We start from the raw sequence: 21,828 nt of genomic DNA, 5'->3' as shown, positions 1-21,828 counted from the left end.
AGCCTACGTGCAGCAATGCAGACCCAGTGCAGCCATAAATAAATAAACAATTTTTAAAAAAAGATATGTTCATAAAGATTCAGGCCAGTCTGCGTTTTGGAATGAATCTAGAGTTCATACATTAAAGAAACTCATTACATGATAAACCTTCAAAATGAGTAATACATTTTTCATCACCTAGCTAAACTTTTCTGAGAAAAGATGAATTGTTGCTACAAATGCCTAATTTCACCTGTCTGTAAAGACATGGGAATTCCTTCCTGCACCTCTTTTTTGAGTAGGGAGGAAGCATCTGTTACCCTTCCTCCACACAAGGCACCTTAGAACAAACTGAAGGGGTCTGGGTTAAAAAGTGGGGAGGCAACAAAGAAAAGCCTAAAAGCCCAGACAGCTTCATGGGTTCAGTTCAGTCACTCAGTTGTGTCCGACTCTTTGCGACCCCATGAACCACAGCACGCCAGGCCTCCCTGTAAATCATCAACTCCTGGAGTCTACCCAAACCCATGTCCATCAAGTCGATGATGCCATCCAACCATCTCATCCTCTGTCGTCCCCTTCTCCTCCTGCCCTCAATCTTTCCCAGCATCAGGGTCTTATCCAATGAGTCAGCTTTTTGCATGAGGTGGCCAAAATATTGGAGTTTCAGCTTCAACATCAGTCCTTCCAATGAATATTTGAGACTGGTTTCCTTTAGAATGGACTGGTTGGATCTCCTTGCAGTCCAAGGGACTCTCAAGAGTCTTCTCCAACACCACAGTCCAAAAGCATCAATTCTTCAGCACTCAGCTTTCTTTATAGTCCAACTCTCACATCCATACATGACCACTGGAAAAACCATAGCCTTGACTAGACGGACCTTTGTAGGCAAAGTAATGTCTCTGCTTTTTAATATGCTGTCTAGGTTGGTCATAACTTTCCTTCCAAGCAGTAAGCACCTTTTAATTTCATGGCTGCAATCACCATCTGCAGTGATTTTGGAGTCCAAAAAAATAAAGTCTGACACTGTTTCCACTGTCTCCCCATCTATCTGCCGTGAAGTGATGGGACCAGATGCCATGATCTTAGTTTTCTGAATGTTGAGCTTTAAGCCAACTTTTTCACTCTCCTCTTTCACTTTCATCAAGAGGCTCTTTAGTTTTTCTTCACTTTCTGCCATAAGGGTGGTGTCATCTGCCTATCTGAGGTTATTAATATTTCTCCCAGCAATCGTGATTCCAATTTGTCCTTCCAAAGACCAGGGCAATGCTGACCTTGTAGAATGAGTTTGGAAGTATTCCCTTCTCTTTACTTTTTGAGAAGAGTTTGATAAGAATTGGTAACTCTTCTCAAAATGTAAAGAGAAGGGAATACTCCCAGACTCATTCTACAAGGTCAGCATTGCCCTGGTACCAAAAGACAGTACAGGCCAGATAAGAAAACTACAAGGATGGTTCAAATAGGCAAATCAATAAATATACCACATTAACAGAACAGAATGAAAGGCAAAAATCATATGATCACCTCAACAGATATAGGAAATGCATTTGGTAAAACTCAACACCATTCATGATAAAAATGCTGAACAACAAAAAAAGCTCAAAGGGAAATTCCCTGGCAGTCCAGTGGTTAGGACTCTGTGCTTTCACTGATGAGGGTACTGATGCAATCCCTGGTCAGAGAACTAAGATTCCACAAGCTGTGTGGTACGGACAAAGAAAATAAAAAAACTTCAACAAACTAGGTACAAAGAAGGAACATAATATAATAAAGGCCATATATGACATACCCACAGCTAACATCATACTCAAGAGTCAGTGAAAGGTTGAAAGCTTTCCCTCTAAAATCAGGAACAAGACAAAGATGCCCACTATCACCACTTCTGTTCAACACAATAGTGAAATTCCTAGCCTGAGCAATTAGTCAAAAAATAAACAACATACAAATCAGAAAGGAAGAAGCAAAACCGTTTGCTGATGACATGATCTCATATACAAAAAATCCTGAAGACCCCACCAGAAAACTGGTAGAGTACATTCAGTAAGGTTTCAGGACACAAAATCAATATACAGAAATCAGTTGTGTTTCTATACACTGACAAAACATCTGAAAAAGAAAAAAGAAATAAATTCAAGACAAAAATAAGTGGAAAGATACTCTGTGTTCATGGATCAGAAGAGTCAATATCGTTAAAAATGTCTATACTAGTCAAAGCCCTATCAAGATTCCAATGGCATTTTCCAAAGAAATAGAAAAAATAATCCTAGAATTTGTATGGAACCACAAAAAAGAAAAAAATTGAGAGCCCCAAAATAAACCCTCGCAAATATGGTTAATAATATTTGACAAGGGAACCAAGAATACTCAATGGGAAAAGGAAAGTATCTTCAATAAAAGGTATTGGGAAAACTGGATAACCACATGCAGAAGAATGAAACCAGGCTGTTACCTCATACCATTCACAAAAACTAACTTGAAATAGGTTAAGAACTTAAATAGGAGATCTGAAACTATAAACTCCTAGAAGAAAACATAGGTAAAAAGCTCCTTGACAGTGGTTTTGGCAATGAATTTTTGGATAAGACACCAAAAGCAAGAGCAACAAAAGCAAAAATCAACACATGGGACTACGCTGAACTAAAAAGCTTCTATACAAAAAAAAACCCCACCAATCAACAAAGTGAAAAGGCAACATACAGAATGGGTGAAAATGTCTGCAAACCATATATATCTGATAAAGGATTAATATCCAAAATATATAAGACACTCATATAATTCAATAGAAAAAATTAATTAAAATTTTTAAAAATCTAATTAAAAAACCAGCAGAGGACTTGAATAGACATTTTTCCAAAGACATAAAAATGGCCAACAAGTACATGAAAAAATGTTCAATTATCACAAGTCATCAGGGAAATACAAATCAAAACCACCTGTCAGATTGACTAAAACAAAAAAGACAAGAGATAACAAGTGCAGGTGAGAATGTAGAGAAAAAAAAAACTCTTGTGCACCGTTGGTGGATTAAATTGGTTCAGCCACTACAGAAAACAGTAAAAAGGCTCCTCAAAAAATTTAAAAACAGAACTATAACTCGATTCAGAAATTCTCCTTCTAGGTATGTATCCAAAAGAAATGAAAATAGGGTCTCAGATATCTGCACTCTCGTGTTCCTAATCTGCATTATTCACAATTGCCAAGGTATGGAAGAAACCTAAGTGTCCATCAACAGATAAATGTATAAAGAGGATGTGGTTGTAGGGATTTCCCTGGTAGTCCAGTAGTTGAGACTCTCTGCTTCCACTGCAGGAGGCATGGATTGGAACCTTGGTTGAGGAACTAAGATCCTGCATGCCATATGGCACAGTCAAAAAAAAAATTTTTTTTAAATATGTGGTATATATACAAAATGGAATATTATGCAGCCATAAGAAAGAAGAAAATCTTACAATTTGTGACCACACAGATGGACTTTGAGGGCATTATGCTAAGTGAAATAAGTGAGACACAGAAAGACAAATACTAGATACTGTATGATCTCACTTACATGTAGAATCTTAAAAAGTGAAACACAAGGAAACAGAATAGAGTGGTGGTCGCCAGAGGTAGAGGGTGAGGAGAAAGGGGGAGGTATTGGTCTTAGGGTACAAACTTTCGATTAGAAGATGGGTAAGTACCGGAGATCTCACACAGCATGGTAACTATAGTTAGGACCCTGCAGACAGTGGGACCAACTGTCCCTTCTGCCTGGTTCCTGGGACTCAGGACTTTAGACCAGGAAGGTCCTAGGCAGGTCAGGTTGAGGGGGTCACCCTAAATGAAGAGGAAAACTCCAAGAGGGACATGTGATCCACTCTCAGATCTGCTGGGAACAAGCAAAAGCATCTGAGACGAGATTCAAGGTATGTATCAAACGAATCATAGATTTTTTTTTTCCTTACAAATTCTACCACCCCTGCTGTCAAGTTACCTGCTGTTTTAGTTGTATTTCTTGTTGCTTCATTTGTTCATATTTGTGTCTTGATTCCGTTGCTTCTTTTAATAACTAGAAAACAGAAACATTCTGGCAAAATACTAATAGTAATTAAAAGATGACTACAAGGTCCAATATCCAGATAGTTGGGCTTAATCCTTCATTATTTTAGCAAGAACCATGAGATGTTAGATCATGAAAAAGTTGATATTACTACGTCTATGAATGAAATCAGCTGTCACCATCAATTGCTAATTACCTGTATCTTTGATTTGTTCCACTGTTAACACTTACAAATGTAGGAATACACTTTTATTCCTTAGAGAAAGTAACAGTGAGGCCTAATAACAAGTTTATAAAACTCAGGGTTAAATTGTATTTTTTCAGATGAAAACAATTAGAAATCTAATATTAGCAGAAAATATGGGTGGGAATCTTGATATTATCTGAGTCATTCAGAAAGTCTCCCTGGGACTTCCCTGGCAGTGCAGTGGTTAAGACACTATGCTTCCACCATGAGGGACACAGGTTTGATCCCTGGTCAGGGAACTAAGATCTCACATGCCATACAGTACGGGAAAAAAGAAAAATTAGAAAGCCCTTCTGCTCTACGAGAGGCAAGATGAGGCAGGGTGAGAGGGCAGGGAGCAAAAACAATAAAATCAGAAAACTGGTATCCGATCACTTTTTTTTTAAGTGGGGGAGACTAATAGAATGGAAGCTTTAATTTATATACTTGAGTTTATATAGTGAAATTACATAGCAGTAGGCAGCTGTGAAATTCAGTTCCTGAAGTAAAATGTCACACTTAGTCCATTAGTCTTGAAAAGTCTTTAAAACCAACCAGAAATACATGTATCGTGTGTCCATGTATGACATTTCTACTCCAACTGGGGAAATGACAACTGTCTCTTCAATTATGCATAGGATGGCACTGTCAGTTCATGTGAAAGGAGACGCTGTGCAAAAAATACATCTCTCTTAACCTTGGACTTGCACTCAGCATGACATGTTCTCATCATGAGGCCCCACTGGGATCCGAGTCTTCATATTTGGCTCACTTTGGGGCCTAAAGGACTTGAGTGAAAGCTGCATGGGACACTTTTCATTACTGTAACCACTTCTTCTGACTTCCTCTTTATTTTTTGGTTAAGCAGGTAAAGTTGAATGTGCATGTATTAAGTATATATACCCAATGAGATTCCACTGTATTCACAATTATTGACAGACAACATAATCTGAGTACATATTCTGTGAATAATGCTGAGTGATTAGGGTGCAGAGAATTCTGTTAAATTTTTATCAGAAAAGTATAAGTTACCTGTTTGGAAACAAAATCTAACAGTATGTATCAATAGGACACCCATGTTTGTAAAGCTTGCTATTAAACTGAATTCTCAAATATAATGTGCTAAACACTGGTATAATCCTTAACGTTGGTAGCCATTATCTAAAAAGTGAAATAAATATTCCAAGCACAGAAAAGTGCAATGAATGCAGGTCTTTGCACTAAGTTGGCCTAATTCCTCCAGTGTATCTTCTGTATGTAAAGCTGAATAGAAAGAAAAGGCTAATGCCTTCTAATACACATGCCCTTTATAATCTAGAACAAAAAAATTAGCATAACCTAGTGCTACTTGAAATGCAGAATAGCTTTGGTCACAATTTTGGCCATCATTTCTTTTTTTAAGAAACAGCACTTACAAACTCTCTCTCTCTCTGATGTTTCTCATCAGCTTCTTTTATCAGCTGTGTCGTCTGCTGCAGTTTGGCGTCCACAAGCTGTTGCTGCAGTTCCTTATGTTTGAATACTTTATCAATGTGCTATGAGGAAAGGACAATTTCTTTCGTCACTTAATGAGAAGAGGGACAGAATGACGAGGACACATGACACAAGTTACAAGACCTCACTCATGAGGCTGCTTTTCCTGCCAAGGCTAACACCAGTGGGTGCCTGTCTGAGAGCTGTGCTGGCAGGAGCCTTACTCAACATGCCTCCGTCTGGAGATGGCCCATGGGCGCCTCTGTAGCTGCCTTGGGCCTCCTATTTCAGCCCTAAGGTGAAAATGAAGCTCAAACTGTATCAAGAAAAAGATGGCTAAGGAGATCAAACTGTTAAACTCATCCATCATACACGTAACTCCTGGATAGGTTTCCCCTCCCCATTAAAATTTCCCAGTTTCTCAGCTGGAGGCAGCATGCTGTTACAGGAGGAACGGCACCAATCAAATCCTCCCCTCACTGAATCTCTGGGGGGAGCCATCCCCACAATGCGAAGTTGTAAACGCCAGTGCCATGGTGGTACTGTGTAAGGGGCTTGGTACCTGCCACTTACCAGATACATTTGGCAAAAGGTCATTATTATTTCCAAGTGAAAGTATTTAGTGGTTATTTATGTATGATAAAATCATTAGAACATCCCTCCCTGACCAAGGAAAGAACATTCAATAATACTTGAATAAGGCTCACAGTAATGTGATTTAAATATACATAGCTTGCAGATTTTCTATATCATTGTCAACAACAAAACTAAAAGAATGATTTTAAGAAAAGTGAGAGCTTTATAACTTAATAGAAAGTTTATTCTCTAGGACAAAAAAATGTTTCTTAAATAAACACTTTAAGAACTTAAAAAAAAGAAAAGGAAATCTTTATGTTAGAGACTTGAGACACATCAATTGTAAAACAGATGGGTTTTATTTGGATCTTGATTCAAATAGCTTTTCTTTTTTAAAAAAAGGACAGAGACAACCAGAAAGATTTAAATGATGACTAGATTTTAATATTAAATAAGTACTGTTAATTTTTTAGGTGTGAATACAATATGGTAGTCACACCTAAAAACGAATCCTTCATCTTGATGAGGTCCACCCTCAAATATACATGAATGGACTGATACCTTGGATTTGCTTCATAATAACCCAGGAGGACGTGATGGGAATATAGCTGAAACAATAGTTTCATCTGCTAACACCAGGTGATACAGTCTCTACTTTTCTTTGTAATTTTCCATAATGATAAGAATAAAAAAGGTAAACAAAAAGCATCGAAAGTGATAGAAAACCTTTTAAAAAACTAACAGTTTTTGAAGGGCCATATGTAAACTCTAAATTAATAGAATCTAAAGTTTGCCTTGAAAATTGGATAAAATAACCCAAAGAGATGCCACAATCTCTCTGTTTTTAAAATCAGGTCTTTTAATCTATCTGTGTAAGTGATACAACACACATAAGAGAACAATGTTTTACTAACTTAAAAGGCAGGGAATCTTTCATTTAAAAAACCTAACCCTTTATTCCTACCCATTTGACCTCTAAAAGGGAGGAATTTTAAAAAGCACATGATCATCTATTTGCATTTAATCTAGACACTATACCCAGACTTCCCAACTAGCTTGTACAAGTCTTAGTTTGGAGGCCAGCAACCAAGATAAGCAGCCAGAGATTCTTCCAGCAAATTTTTTACTTCAACTAGGTGTAAAAAGGTTTAGAAACAGGTTCTTTTTTTCCTCCCGCAAATGGTAGAAAACCCCCACTTAAAAAAAATTGAAACGCAGGTATAATTCAATGGTGCTTAGTCACTCAGTCATGGTCGACTCTTTGTGGCCCCGTGGACTGTGGCCCGCCAGCTCCGCTGTCCATGGGGATTCTCCAGGCAAGAAAACTGGAGTGGGTTGCCATTTCCTTCTCCAGGATGCAATGGTAGTGTAGACCATATAGATTATTACAGATGTCTAAAATACAGCATATTTGGGGGCAAGGTATTTACTCATTTTTAGTGTGGATAAGGGGGGAAAAATCTATGCCCAAGTCATAATCTTCCAGAATCACATGGAAGACAAGTTGTGCTTAACACTGTCTCCAAGAAATTGCTTCACAGACCTAAATCCAGTGACTTCTGGGCCATCCCTAAGAATCCTGCGAGGAAAGGATTCCACTACATGTACACAAAGGTTCTAAAACAGCCCAGAATGAGTGTTTCAGTGAATGGCTTTGGTTCGTCGTGACAGGGGACAGTCCCCACTAATGTCGCCTAAACACCTGATCGCCCCTACCTCCTCCCGCAGCGCGTACTGCTCAATGAGCTTCTTCAGCTTCTCGCCCAGCTCGATGTTCTCCTGGCGGAGCTTGGCGTTGTGTATGTCATGTTGCTCCAGCTGTGCCTGGATTTCATTCAAAGTAATTTGGAAGTGTGCAGTGGCTTCTTTCCGTCTTTCTTCCTCCTCTCGGGCCTGCTGCATATTTTCTTCCTTATTACCCCAAAAAATTTCTGTTAATGGTACAGACCTAAAGAGAAGATGCTCACAAAAGACACTGCTGCCATGGGGGTTCACTGCTTGCTGCCCTGAAGTGGTGCTTCTGAACTGGAATTCCTTCCCTTTATTTACGACCAGAAGGCTCTCATTTGAAAGCAACCAGCTTCTCCTAAACAGATAATCAGAGACACAGGCTGCCCTACTCTAAAGTGCTCTGTGGCCATCTAAAGCCCACCGTGCTGAGAGACAAAGAAGGAGCTTCCCCAGGCAGCCAGCTCCCTCCAAACGGGCTTCCCAAATATCTGCTCTCACTGGTCTCACGGGGCAGCATCTGAAATCAGCCTGAAGAGGGAAATCCCTTCTTGCACCTTATTTTCAGGGTTATCCCTTCTACTCCCTAGACAGCAAGGGGCAAAAGGAACGTGTATCTTAAAAGCTTAGTCCCAACTCTTGCTCAGATACAAGTGCTGAGAGACTTCTATGTGTCTACAGCGTCATCAGTCCAATCAAAGTGTGAACTTGCTGCTATGGGGAAAATACCATCTAGTTTCATGAACACTGAAATCCAAGGATTCAAAAACAAAGAAAAACGAATAGCTCCATCAGGTAAAGGTCCATTTCCTGAGGGTTCCTATGTTCTAGGGCCTTGGGTATCTGGCGTGGTGGGGGAGTCTGATGAGCAATCCCACTCAGTCACACGAGGACAGGCCCACCTGTATCCCTGCCCCTTTCTCTTCTTCCTTTGTTGGTACCAACTACCTTTTGGGTACCCGCTGCCTCATCTTTTAATCAGCCGAGGAATAAATGTTCTTCTACAAGTACTTGTCAATGGGGAGCTGGAATGGGCAAGGGCAGCTGGCAATGCAGCCAATGAACAGCCCTTGAGGAGCTCGATGGGGCCTTTCCCTTCCCTCAAGTCTGCTCCTACTCATTTCGGTCCACATTTCACACATGCTAAAAATGACTTCAGTGCTCAGCCAGAAACTGCAAATTTGAGCTTTCTAAGCCATGGCTCTTAGGAGGAAAGCTGTGGTCTAAACATTAACCTCATCTATATTCCCCATGAGCAAGTACGAGGTATGGTAAGAAGCATCAGGCCAAGCAAAATAGAACGGCGGCTATCTCCAAGGAGACACAAGGATTAAGTTCAAATAGATACACGGTGACAATAAATTCAGCTAAGTCGGTCTCTCCTGAAAAACAGAGAAAGGAACCAACTCACCTTTAACGTCTTATTGTGACGCTGAAGTTCCCTGCAAAGAGACTCGAGCTTGCTTCTTGCCAAGATAGCCTTGCTGTGTTCACTCTGCAAATGAACTTTCTCTTTCACAATCTGGGCTTGCTTCTTCTGCAGAATCTTCATTTGCTTCTGAACATTCCTGCTCTCCTCCAGCTAAAATTAACAAGCACTTTACATTTAGGAATACAGTGAAAACCTTTGAGTGATGACTGGAAGAACTACAGTAAGAACCATGGAATACATTTCCCAAAACCCACAGTATTGTAGTGTAATATTTTATTTAAATTGTTTCATGCTATGCTACCCTGCCAACCTTCTCTTTTCTCATTATGATAAGAAAGTGAGCAAATGATTTAGTGTAGGAGAAAAACAATCTTCAGCCCTTCACTTACTTATTAAAAACAAAACAAAAAATGATGTTTTGGACAACTTTTGAGGAATCAACACCATGAAGTTTTACTCTCTTGAAAAACACACTCAAGCTACTTTATTAAACTGATCCTCCAAATTAGAACTTAATAAGCAGCAATCAGTGTTCCTTGCAAGTGGGAGGGGAATCACTCCCCTCCCACTTGTAGGTTTGCAGCAAATGTGTCTGTTTCAAGGTTAAACCAACAGTAACAGATAAGATGGCAGCCTTACTGACCTATCACTGAAGAAGGAAAGGATGCTGAGTCACTACTTCAAGAGCAAGAGCGACACCTTGTGGCCTTTCAAAACACCATGCATCCTTGCAGGCAAGAAGCTTACAGCTATTAAAAACACCTTCATGGAAATTCCTGCCAGAAAATAATTTTTTGTAAAATACTCTCGTAATCTTACTCAGGAGGGAGGGCGGCAGGATCTGCGCACACTATCAATAACTCCACTGAGAACTGGAACTCCCCTTGCCCTCCCCCATTCAACGTAGGGTCCCTTCCTTGGCTATTCTTGGTATTTTATGTCATCCGTGTGGTGTTCTAAAAGAACTCGTTTTGATTTTAGTTGTTTTGACTTTATTCGCTACTGCAACCAAGAAACCCCATTTTAAAATTTTCTTTAAATGAATTCAAGCTTAAACGGCCACATGTGGCTAGTAGCTACTATTTCAGACAGCACAGCTACAGATTACACTGCCAGGACTCATCCCGATTCTTTGCATGTAGCTACAGAGCAGGGACCAGCAAACAGCCTCTGTAAGTGGCCAGAAAGGAAATATTTTAGGCTTTGCCTGTTTTGCTGTCGTTGTCTTTTAAACAACACTTAAGCCATTCTTAGCTTGTGGGCAGTACAAAAACAAACCTTGCAGGCTTTGGCCCACAGGTTGTATAATATCTCACTTAAAAAAAAATATACTGGGACTTCCCTGGTGGTCCAGGGGTTAAAAATCTGCCTTGCAATGCAGGGGATGCTGGTTTGATCCCTGGCTGGGAACTAACATCCCTTGTGCCTCGGGGCAACTAAGCCTGCTTGTCACTACTAGAGAAGCCCCGTGTACTGCAACAAAAGATCCCACATGCTGCAACTAAGACCCGATGGAGCCATATATAAATAAATATATTAAAAAAAAAAAATACAGCACACAACACGCTTTGTTGACCCAGTCTTGTCAGTAGGCATTTGGGTGGTCTCCAGGTTCTATTACAATTCGCACGTTCTCACACATGTGCTTCCTGGTGTAATACACACCACGTGAGAATTTCTTCTGGGTGCGAACCTAACTAGGGTTTTGGGGAAATGATTTCTAAATGTTCTGTTGCACATGACAATGGCACAGCTTTCCAGAGCGGCTGGCACATTTACTCTCCCACCAGCAACTTCTAAGAGATCAAATAGATGTACTTCTTCTCTAAAACATCAATCACCATCCTTCATTTCTGCCACTTATAATGAACATAAAGCAGCATCTCGCTGTGGCCTTCATTTGCATTTCTCCGAATATTCATAAGATCGAATATCCCTCATATATTTAAGTACCTTTATGTTAAGATACCTTCACATCTTGATGTTTTTCCACTTCTATGAAATACCTCTTACACGTGTCTGGCCCAGTTTTCCATTGGGTTGATTGTCTTTATCATATTCATTTGTAGATGTTCCCTAGCTATTCCTGACACAGAATCTTCTGTTGGTTATTATTTGTTGAAAATATGTTCTCCTCAGTTTGTGATGTGTCTTCTCCCTCTCTTTTAAAGTATCTTCTGATGAAGAGAAAGTCTTAATTTCAATAGAGCCAATTTCTGAGATGTTGTCTCTGGTAGTGCTTTTTGTGTCATAAGAAATCTTCCTCTTAATCCAAGTTTGGTAAAATATTCATCTGTTAACGTATTTAAATAAACCTAAACAATATCTAAAATTTTAGGTCCTTAATCCATCTGGAATTCATCACTGCATATGGTGTTTAAGGATCTAACTTCATTTTTTTTTCCACGTAAGGATATCCAGTTTTTAAGCTCCATTAATTTCTGAAGGATGGTATAATTCTCCTTAAATGCAACTATAGTTTATATAAGATGCTCTTCATCCCCAAGGGGTGTTTTTTTCCATGGAACTAATAAGCTCCTAAGAATCTAAAATTTTATAGAAAGTAAAGTGTCAAGAATATCCAAGACACTTCTGATGAAAAGAAGATATGATTTATTGTTATGCTATAATAATCTACACAAACTAAGGAACGGGAAAGAACAGCACCATTATGTACTTAAGGACCATGTTACAGGACCCACACTTAGCAAGTGAAATGTGGCAATTTCATAAACCCATGTTATCTGGTGAATGCGGCAGCCAGAAGTGCCAGTGCTGTCAGATGAAGCTGTGACAAAAACAACAGAGGACTGTGACAACAAAACGGAAGTTTTTGGACTAATCCTTGGGAAAAAGGCTACTCCCTTGGTGGTCTCACTGCTGCATAATCTATATGCTCTACCTTCTTTAAAAAAATGAGTTTTGTATCAAGAAACAAAGCTTGATAACATTTTTTGAAAACAGCACACATTTCATCCTTCATATGTTCAGCACAAACCTAAATCAAAGAGAGGTTGCTCACTGAGCAACATCCCAAATGTATGTACGTGTCACATCCCAAAATGAATGTAGCCATTACTGGTGCTTTAAAAAAATTAACCATGCCACCCCACCACACACACAAAACAAATGCCATGAAGAAAACACCTTAGACCCTTGCTACATAAGCAGTGCTATCCAAGAAGCTGAAAGTACCGTCATCAACCTCACATGGGAGCTTGTTAAAATGCAGACTCTCAGGCTCCAGAGAATCACAATGTGCTTTTGAACAACGAAAGTCCCAACATCTGTGTGAGTCTCAGAAGGACTGCCGAGACCACCATCTGCCCCTTCTTCTGCTAATCCACGTGTGACTGTCTGCTGCTGTCCCAACACTGGGTCAAGTAGCTAATCTGCTACGCTGCTTTTTTCTTTCACTCTTTTCCCTTTTTTGTCTTCTTTTTCTTCCACTTCTCACACGATTCTCTTCATGTGGATAAAACCAACAGGGACTTGTCTTCCACAACCAATGTTCCTGAAGCCAGCAATCTGACCTCCTTGTGTTTTCTGCAATCTTCACACCTGTGAATGTTCTGGGCTATTTTCCTTGATGCGTGGGGTTTCCCGCTGCTCTGAACAGAAGGTGCCAGACTGCTGAATGCCAGCTAAGTGGAGGCATACACAGACTCATTTGTAAATAAATACAACTGTAATTCTTTGAGCAATAATTCATTTTCAAAGCTGGTCACTGGCACGAAGTGGTGCCAGATGAAAATGTATAAAAATTGTCCATGATGATTCACCTAAGTATTTCACAAAAGGTATTAATTTAGCATATTAGAACCACTCATTCTAAAAGTTTCCCACAGCCCTTACTTCAAAGGGTTTTATGGCTTTCCTATTCTTCAACTTAAAAAGGACAGCAGTGTTTCCATATTGAGACTGCTTTCATAATTTTACAAAGGGAATCAATGTGACTTAATCAATGTGACTTAAAATAATATAGGGGCAGAACAAATGAGGTTAATTTCTTTGAAAGATGGAAAAAGGAATGCCTGACACATAGTGGATGCTAAATAAATATTTTCCAAGACACAGTATTGTTTTAGTAGACTCTCACCTAACTCACAATGATTTCAATCCCAATGGTTAAGAACCTTTATCTCTAGAATTCCCTTGCAAAAAGTTAAATACAGGAACCACTACCCTCCAACGACTGGCATTTAAAATATCACAACACAGGAATGGAAAGGCAGACTTAGAAATACTCTAAGATTGAGTTTCAAAAAAAAAAAAATCTATGCTGTATCTTTAGCATTATAAGGCTCTATAAATGTGTTATCTTATAAAATGAAGTCACATAAGCAAAAAAAAAAAAAAAAAAGCCACAAGAAATCAGATTCTCCTCTTCAATTATGGAGTAAAATACAACTTTACATTTAAAGTTATGTCAAAATCATTTTTAAAAGCTTATCAAGCACATACATATTTTGCTATACTTTATATGGGCCTCACCCCTTTGATTCAATACTCACAAGATCGGCATATTTCTTACAGAGAGCTGCCAGCTTCTCTTCTGGAGTTGAGAGAGTGTTTAGGGCTTGCATCAATAATAAGACTTCTTTTCCTGGTGATTAAAAAAATAAGAAAGAAGTCCCAAAAGAATGCGATCAAATCTAACCTGTAAATTCTAAGTACCACTTCCTATGTTCTGACATCCAGAGTAAAATAATTTATACCCATAGCTAGAAATAAGAGATTTACTAGCTAAATTAAGAAAGCTATTTTTAAAATCTGGATCAGCAGGCACCCCTTCCTCCCCATCTCCACCCCAAATTTCTCCACTCAGTAACAACGTGAGCTATTTGTGCAAAGAACTCGCTGAAGGTTAAAAAATTCCCTTGCTTAACTACTGATATCCAAGTTAAGACAAAGGGCAAGTTACAAAGGGCGAAATATTTTTAAAAGCTTCCTCCTGACAAAGTAAGAATACAGAAGGAAGTTCAAAGGGAATTTTGGCTGGTACTCTCTGCCTATCTAAGACGCTCATAATCACTGGTGACACAGATCTTTTCCTTTGAGCAATTTAAATAACTTCTGATGACTTAGTAAGCATCTTCCGTGTGTTAACCAAATTTAGTATTAAAAAAAAAAAAGGATGTCAAGATGGCACTTCCCTTGGGAAAAAGAGCTGAACAGTATTATTTTAAGGACTGTGGCAGGGAGAAGCAGGTGGCTGAGATAGGAAGGGACAAATGGTGTTTTAAAATAAGTGATACATTTTATTTCTTCAGCTGGGTAGTAGGTGCCATTTTTATTTTTTTTAATGTTCACTCTTCATGAAGGGTATTTCATTAAAAAGACATATGTGGGGGACTTGCCTGGTGGTCCAGTGGTTAAGACTCCATGCTTCTACTGTAGCGGGTATGGGTTCAATCCCTGGTTGGGGAACTAACCGTGTAGTGTGGTGAAAAAATATATTATGTATATTGAACATGACTTTGGTATATACAGTGTACAGACTGCTATGATGAAAACAAGCAGGCTAACTTCAAAACAGAATGCTTTTCTATCCACAGAAAATTTTAGTAACAAATTCTCTCTCACTTGGCCCAAGATCAATAAGAATTTTTAAAGAAATGACTAAATATGACTATTGAAACAATAGTCATAGAAACAATAAAGTAACCTGCAATTTTTATGAAAATTCACTGTTTTTTTCTGAGATACAATTCATAGATGATAAAATTCACCCTTTTAAAGTGAACAATTAAAAATAAATAAATAAATAAAGTGAACAATTGAGGATTATTACAAAGTTGTACAACTATCACCACTGTCTAATTTCAGGACATTTTCATCACCACAAAAAGAAACCTCATACCAATGAGCAGGCACTCCCCAGGCTCCCTCCTCCAGGCCCCTGTTAGCTACTAGTCTACTTTCTGTTTCTGGGGATTTGCCAATTCTAGATACTTCATATTAAGTGAAACTGTGTAATTTTTGGCCATTTGTGTCTGTTTTCTTTCACTTACTATCTTCAAAGTTCACCCACTTGTATATCAGGATACATTCCTTTCTATGGCTGAGTAATATCCCATTGTATAGACAGACCACATTTTGTTTATCCACTCATCAGTTGATGGATAACCGTGTTGTTTGGACTTTTTGCCTATCATGAATGATGCCATCTCAAGCACTCCAAGATGCGATTTTGTGTGCACATGTTTTCAACCCTCTTGGAAATATAACTAGAGGTAGAATTGCTGTGTCATATGGTAACATGATATGTAACTCTCTAAGACTCCTTCTGCTTTTACACATTTAACTGGGGCTGCTGATTTTGAAGAAATTTGTCTTGTTTGCAAGGAATTAAGATTATTTTTCATATTTCTACAAATTTTTAAATTCTCCAAGTTAACAAACAATGGATTTAATAAGGAAGATCATTCCAACTCAACATATAGAAAACCAAACAAATAAAACACTGTTAATGTCAGGTAGAACAAGTATGAAAAACTTAGGAACAACCAGTAACCTTAAAATAAAAGGGAAAATCAGATTTCCTAATGAGATTTACCATACCACAATCTTAGTCCTAAATCTCAAAGACAGCGAGAAAAAGAAAACATATTCTTGAAAACCCAGTCTTAACCCACTTCCTGAACTACACCTAACGTTCCGTCATCTCAAAAGTTTTGTGACTAGGTTTGAAATAAAATGATCAAATAGATCTGTAGTTTTCACAGTAAATTTTGGTCAGACTACATTAAAGACGCAAACAAGGCAAGTAAAGTACTACTTCTGTCTGGGAACTCTCTGGTGGTCCAGTGGTTATGACTCTCTACTTTCACTGCTAAGGGCATAAGTTCAACCCCTGGTGGGGGAACTAACATCCTACAAGCAAGGCAGCATGACCCCTCACCCCCCACCCAAAAATACTACTTCTGTCAAGTTGTCCCCAGATTTTTTCCACGAAAGCCCATTCCTGACTATCCAGAGAGAAGTAACTTCCTCCTCTGCTACCCTGGCCCCCCGCATGTCACTGCAGCAACAGGCCGCCTGCCTCGCTGAGAATGACCGAAGTGTTAGCTGAGCAACATCACACTCGACACTGGCCATGTCCATTCATCAGTACCTGTGCTGCTAAAAACACAAGTCAAAGCAGCAAAGTGTGAAGCGTGCAAGCCCCAAGCAGAGGTCATCAGGTCATTACCTAAGGTTTTGTCTTTGTTCCTGCTGCACTCTGAGTCCTGCTGACCATCAGGAGGATCTGTTCGAGCCTCTCGCCCGGGAATTTCCTCCCGTGACGCTCGTGTGCAGTACGCTGGGCTCACCAAGCTCCTGCCCTTTGTTACAAAGTCACTGCGGGCATCCTCTTCCAGGGAATGCTTGTTACTTGTACCACCGCAGTGTGAGTCTTGATGCTGAAGAATATCATTGGATTGAGAGTTATGCAACATATCAGCTTTCACCCCGAGCCCGCACATTCCAGCTTCTTCCATTGTGCCAATCACAAACTAGAGGGAAGGGAGAGAAGAAAAGATGGGAGGGGGGGAGTAAATTAAATGTAATCAATGTTTACAATCAATCACATACCATAGGTTGACAGCTTTTTCCTTTCTCAGTCATTTGTAAAATTGATGTAAATATGGCAGTTTCTAAGCTTCACTGAGAGGTGACCTAACTATAAAGAGTAAGAAAATGTAAGTTAAGACGGCCAAAAAGCACATGAAAAGATGCTCAACAACACTAATGATTAGAGTAATGCAAATCAAAACTACAATGAAGTACCACTTCACATCAGTCAGAATGGCCATCATCAAAAAATCTGCAACATGCTGGAGAAAGTGAAAGTGTGAAAGTGAAAGTCGCTCAGTCATGTCTGACTCTTTGCGACCCTATGGACTATACAGTTCATGAAATTCTCCAGGCCAGAATACTAGAGTGGGTAGCCTTTCCCTTCTCCAGGGGATCTTCCCAACCCAGGGATCAAACCCAGGTCTCCCGCATTGCAGGCAGTTTCTTTACCAGCTGAACCACCAGGGAAGCCCACACATGCTAGAGAGGGTGTAGAGAAGAGGGAATCCTCCTACACTGTTGGTGGGAATGCAAACTGGTACAGCCACTATGGAGAACAACATGGAGGTTCCTTAAAAAACTAAAAACAGAGCTACCATATGATCTAACAACCCCACTGCTGGGACCATATCCAGAGAAAACCATAATCTGAAAAGATACATGCACCACAATGTTCACTGCAGCACTATTTAAATAGCCAAGACATGGACGCCACCTAAATGTCCATCAAGAGAGGAATGGGTAGAGAAGATGTTGTATGTATATACACAGTATATATACAATGGAATATTAGCCATAAAAAAAAGAATGAAATAATGCCAACTGCAGCAACATGAATGGACCCAGAGAGTGTCATACTGAATGAAGTCAGTCAGACAGAGAAAGACAAATATCATATGACATCGCTTATATGTGGAATCTAAAAAATGGGTACAAATGAACTTATTCACAAAACAGAAGCAGAGTCACAGATGTTGAAAACTTACGGTTACCAGGAGGGAAAGGGAGAGAAAGATAAACTGTGAGTTTGGGATTGACATATACATGCTACTATATATAAAACAGATAAAAAGGGCCCATTGTATAGCACAGAGAACTCTATTCAATACTCTGTAATGACTTATATGAAAAAGAATCAAAGATAAAGAGTGGAGATATATATATATATGTATAACTGATTCACTTTGCCATACACCTGAAACTAACATAATATTGTAAATCAACTACATGCCAATAAAAGTGAAATAAAGAAAATTAAAGCTAAACCATGTAACTGAGTGGTATCAAAGGAAACAAGAAATGCCATTTAATTGTACATCTAAACTTATTTCATACACACAAAATAAACTTACTTCCTTATAAAAATTCAGCACTTAAAATAATTAGTACCTTAAAAGACATGAAATTATCCCAAGTTAATGAATGTTAATTTCTCAGGTCTTAGCCTCTAGGACACAGCACAGCAGAGATGGCTCACTGACTGTCCAGCAGAAACCCAGGCTCCTCCAAAATCCTGCAGAGCCAGGACTGCTGGCCGAGCGCTCAGAATGGCCGACATTTCACAGCTCCTTTCACATGACTGGGACTCTCATGCGTTCCCATCAATAAAACGTGAGCCAGAGGAATGACTTTCCCTTCTGCAACAAAACTTTTCTTCTGAGAAGCACACATTCTTTCTCCCCCATCTCCTTCCCACTCTGACTGGACAGAGGTCTCCAAGACCCTGAGAGACGGCTGAGCCATAGGATGAAAGCAGCCCGGGCCCCTAAGCTCACACACATAAAGCCACCCTTCTTACCAACAACACCCACACTGGACTACTAAATGAGAAAGCGAATACCTTGCTCTCTTAAAAGTCACAGAAATCGTGAGAATTAGGTGTTAAACAGCTACCCCTGCTCTAACAGACAGCAGGCATGGGAGAGCAGTCTTCATTCTAGTATTTTATTCTCCACCAGTACTTTAAACTTACTTTCTCTTCTATCATCCTGTCAACCCATTTACTCACGGGGGAGGTGGTGGTTTTCCCCTTTTTAACACTACTTGGTCATGTGATGGGGTACAAATTTAAATTCTGTACATTTCCTCTCTGCATAAAAGACGGCCTCTTCCTTTTTTGAAGAACATTAACTGATGGGGAGGTGGCTAATACCTTTCTCTTATCACAAGTGGACAAAAGCTACATTACAAAGTTAAGAGAACAGAGATTTACTATTTCAAATTATTCAATAGTATTCAATTGAAGAAATGAAGATAATTTTTAAAGAAGATAATTTAAAGTATCAAAGTAGCAGGGAATTGAAAGGTTATAGGAACTAAATTCTTATCTTCTATAGTTGAACGTTGACAAATCAAGAACTCTGCTTTTGCAAGAATAAACTGGTGCAGCCACTTTTAAAACCTCTTTCGCAATATGGCTACCTTCCAACTCAGTTAATTCTACCCCAAGGATTTTACCCTAGTATGTACAGATGTGCAGCCAAAGGCCAAGAATCTTAAAAGCTGTACTATCTGTAATTGCCCCCAAATGAAATCAACCCAAATTTCTATCAACAGAAGAATGGATGCATTGTAGTGTGTTCATACCATCCACCAAAGAGAACCAAGTACTGCTAGATGCAGCAACAGGGATGAGTCTCATAGAAAACATACTACGGGAAACCATTTACATACAAAGTTCCAAAACAGGAAAGCCAATCAATGGTGCTAGAAATCAAGGGAATGTTTACCATTGAGTGTAGCGGCTTCTGAGGTGCTCAGTAACAGCTAGGTGGAGTAACACAGATGTTCACTTTGTGAAAATTCATTAAGGCTAAGCTTTTACAATGTGTATACTTTTCTGAATGTATGTTTTACCTCAATAAGGTTTATTTTGAAAGCTGCAATTTACATATTAAGCAAGAATCAGAAAAGCAATGCATGTCTAATCTCTCTCCCCAGAGGAAAATATTTCTGTTTAGGGTGAGGGTTCCAATTTCTCCACATCTTCATCAATACTTGTTATTGTCTGTCATTTTGATTACAGCGATGGTATCTGGTGTGATGGTATCTCACCTAATGACTAGTGATGTTGATAACTTTTTCATGTGCTTATTGACCATTTGTATACCTCCTCTGGAAAAACATTTATCCAGCTCCTTTGCCCATTTTTTAATTTGGGTTATTTGTTATTTTGTAATTGAGTTATAAGAGTTCTTTATACACACCTAGATACAAGTCCCTTATCATATGTATGATTTGCAAATATTTTCTCTTATTGCTGTCCTTCATTCTCCCAGTTTTGGAGAAAACTCACAGTATATTCATTAACCTATTTCAAAATGTCATAGGAAATTTAACTAAAAGTTACTCTGGCTTTCAGATTAAAAGCATATAGGTCAATTACGACTACCACAGACAGAAAAAAAAAAAAAGACAGTTTAGAAAGGCCAAAATGTTCAACTAACTCAAATTAACAGCTGGTGGCACTGAGCATAAATAAGGATATTAAATTAATCTGTATAGTGCACAGTCATTACATCTCATGTTATCCTTCTAATATTATTTCATCATTCTCTATTTTTAGTTAACACTACCTTTTTGTCTTTCCAGATACTCCTTTCACCTCTAAAGTCCTGTCACACATATTATGTTATCACTTATTTGGTATGTACATGCTCCTAGGTAACGGCTGCTTATGCATAAAAGGTGCTCAAGTACCAACTAAGTGGAAAACACAGGGGTCAAATGGCTGCTGAAAACAAACCATGGGAAGTGAGTGTCTAAATGCTACCACACTAGTTTGAGAAAATACCCCTATTATTATTTTGTCATTAGAAGCAAGACAGTATTACATTTCCATTCTCTCCTGTACAATTAATTTTGATTTATTCTTAACATTTGCTAATGAAAGACTTACTCTGGCTCTATAAAATCTTTGGTTTATGAATAAGTCCAGTCCCAGCTTGATTATCTTGATTATTAACAGTCTACAAGCACTCTTGATACAGCAGGCCCCAACTTTTCCTACTTGAGGTTCTGCACTGGACCATTTGATATGAAGCAAATTCTTAGGGCCAACAAGTTCATTTAAATTGTAAATGATTACTCAGTCTTCATCTCCTTAAGCAAAGAATTCTGTATCATACAGCCTACTCTGCCCTTTCTGACAACCGTTCTGGACATCTTTGCTTGGGTACAATCTCATATAAACAATAACAGCAACAGGTAACACTTATTCAGCAAATACTATAGCCAGGCACTACGTATGCATTTCCTGTACTCCCTAACTTAATCCTCACAACTATGTTGAGCCAGTTACCATTATTATCTCTGTTTTACATATGCGCAAACTGTGGCATGGTAATGTTAAGTATCTTGCCAAAGGTCACAGTAAATTGCAGGGCAAAGATCTGAACCCTGGCCATCTGACTTCTGAGTCCATGCTCTTAACCACAGCAACATACTGCTTTCTTTTTTTTTTTTTATCTTTCTGACGAGCCTGTCTACTGTACAAACATCCATGCCCTGCCTGACCTAGTAAATACACAGCAGTCTATTTAATAATGGGGAGAGATGGCCCCAAAGTTTACATATAGAAAGAAATCACGAAACAGCATGCACCATGTATTATGTACATATACATACACATGTAGAAAGCACTGAGAGGAAATACATCTAGAAACAGAAGGTTTGGGAAATTCCCTGCAATTTTCACTGCTGAGTGCCTGGGTTCAATCCCTGGTCGGGGAACTAAGATGTCCTGGGCCACATGGCATGGCCCAATAATAATAATAATAAAAGTTTAAAACTTTCACTTAGGACTTCCCTCGTGGTCCAATG

General features: G+C 39.0%; 1 protein-coding gene across 1 annotated transcript in view; it reads right to left on the bottom strand.

The window, feature by feature from the left end:
• The window catches only part of TXLNG (taxilin gamma), a 45,080-nt gene that overhangs the window by 7,878 nt on the left and 15,374 nt on the right, over nt 1-21,828 (bottom strand). The window contains exons 2-7 of the mRNA XM_043457884.1: nt 16,643-16,946; nt 13,962-14,053; nt 9,427-9,597; nt 8,004-8,198; nt 5,654-5,773; nt 3,947-4,021 (exon numbers count right to left, since the gene is read on the bottom strand). Of these exons, the coding sequence (XP_043313819.1) occupies nt 3,947-4,021; nt 5,654-5,773; nt 8,004-8,198; nt 9,427-9,597; nt 13,962-14,053; nt 16,643-16,946 (957 nt within the window). The remainder of the gene's footprint in view (nt 1-3,946; nt 4,022-5,653; nt 5,774-8,003; nt 8,199-9,426; nt 9,598-13,961; nt 14,054-16,642; nt 16,947-21,828) is intronic.

Source organism: Cervus canadensis, chromosome X (assembly GCF_019320065.1).
Source record: "Cervus canadensis isolate Bull #8, Minnesota chromosome X, ASM1932006v1, whole genome shotgun sequence".
Taxonomy (NCBI): Eukaryota; Metazoa; Chordata; class Mammalia; order Artiodactyla; family Cervidae; genus Cervus; species Cervus canadensis.
Note: the sequence above shows the minus strand (reverse complement) of the source record. Positions and strands in the feature narration are given on the sequence as shown.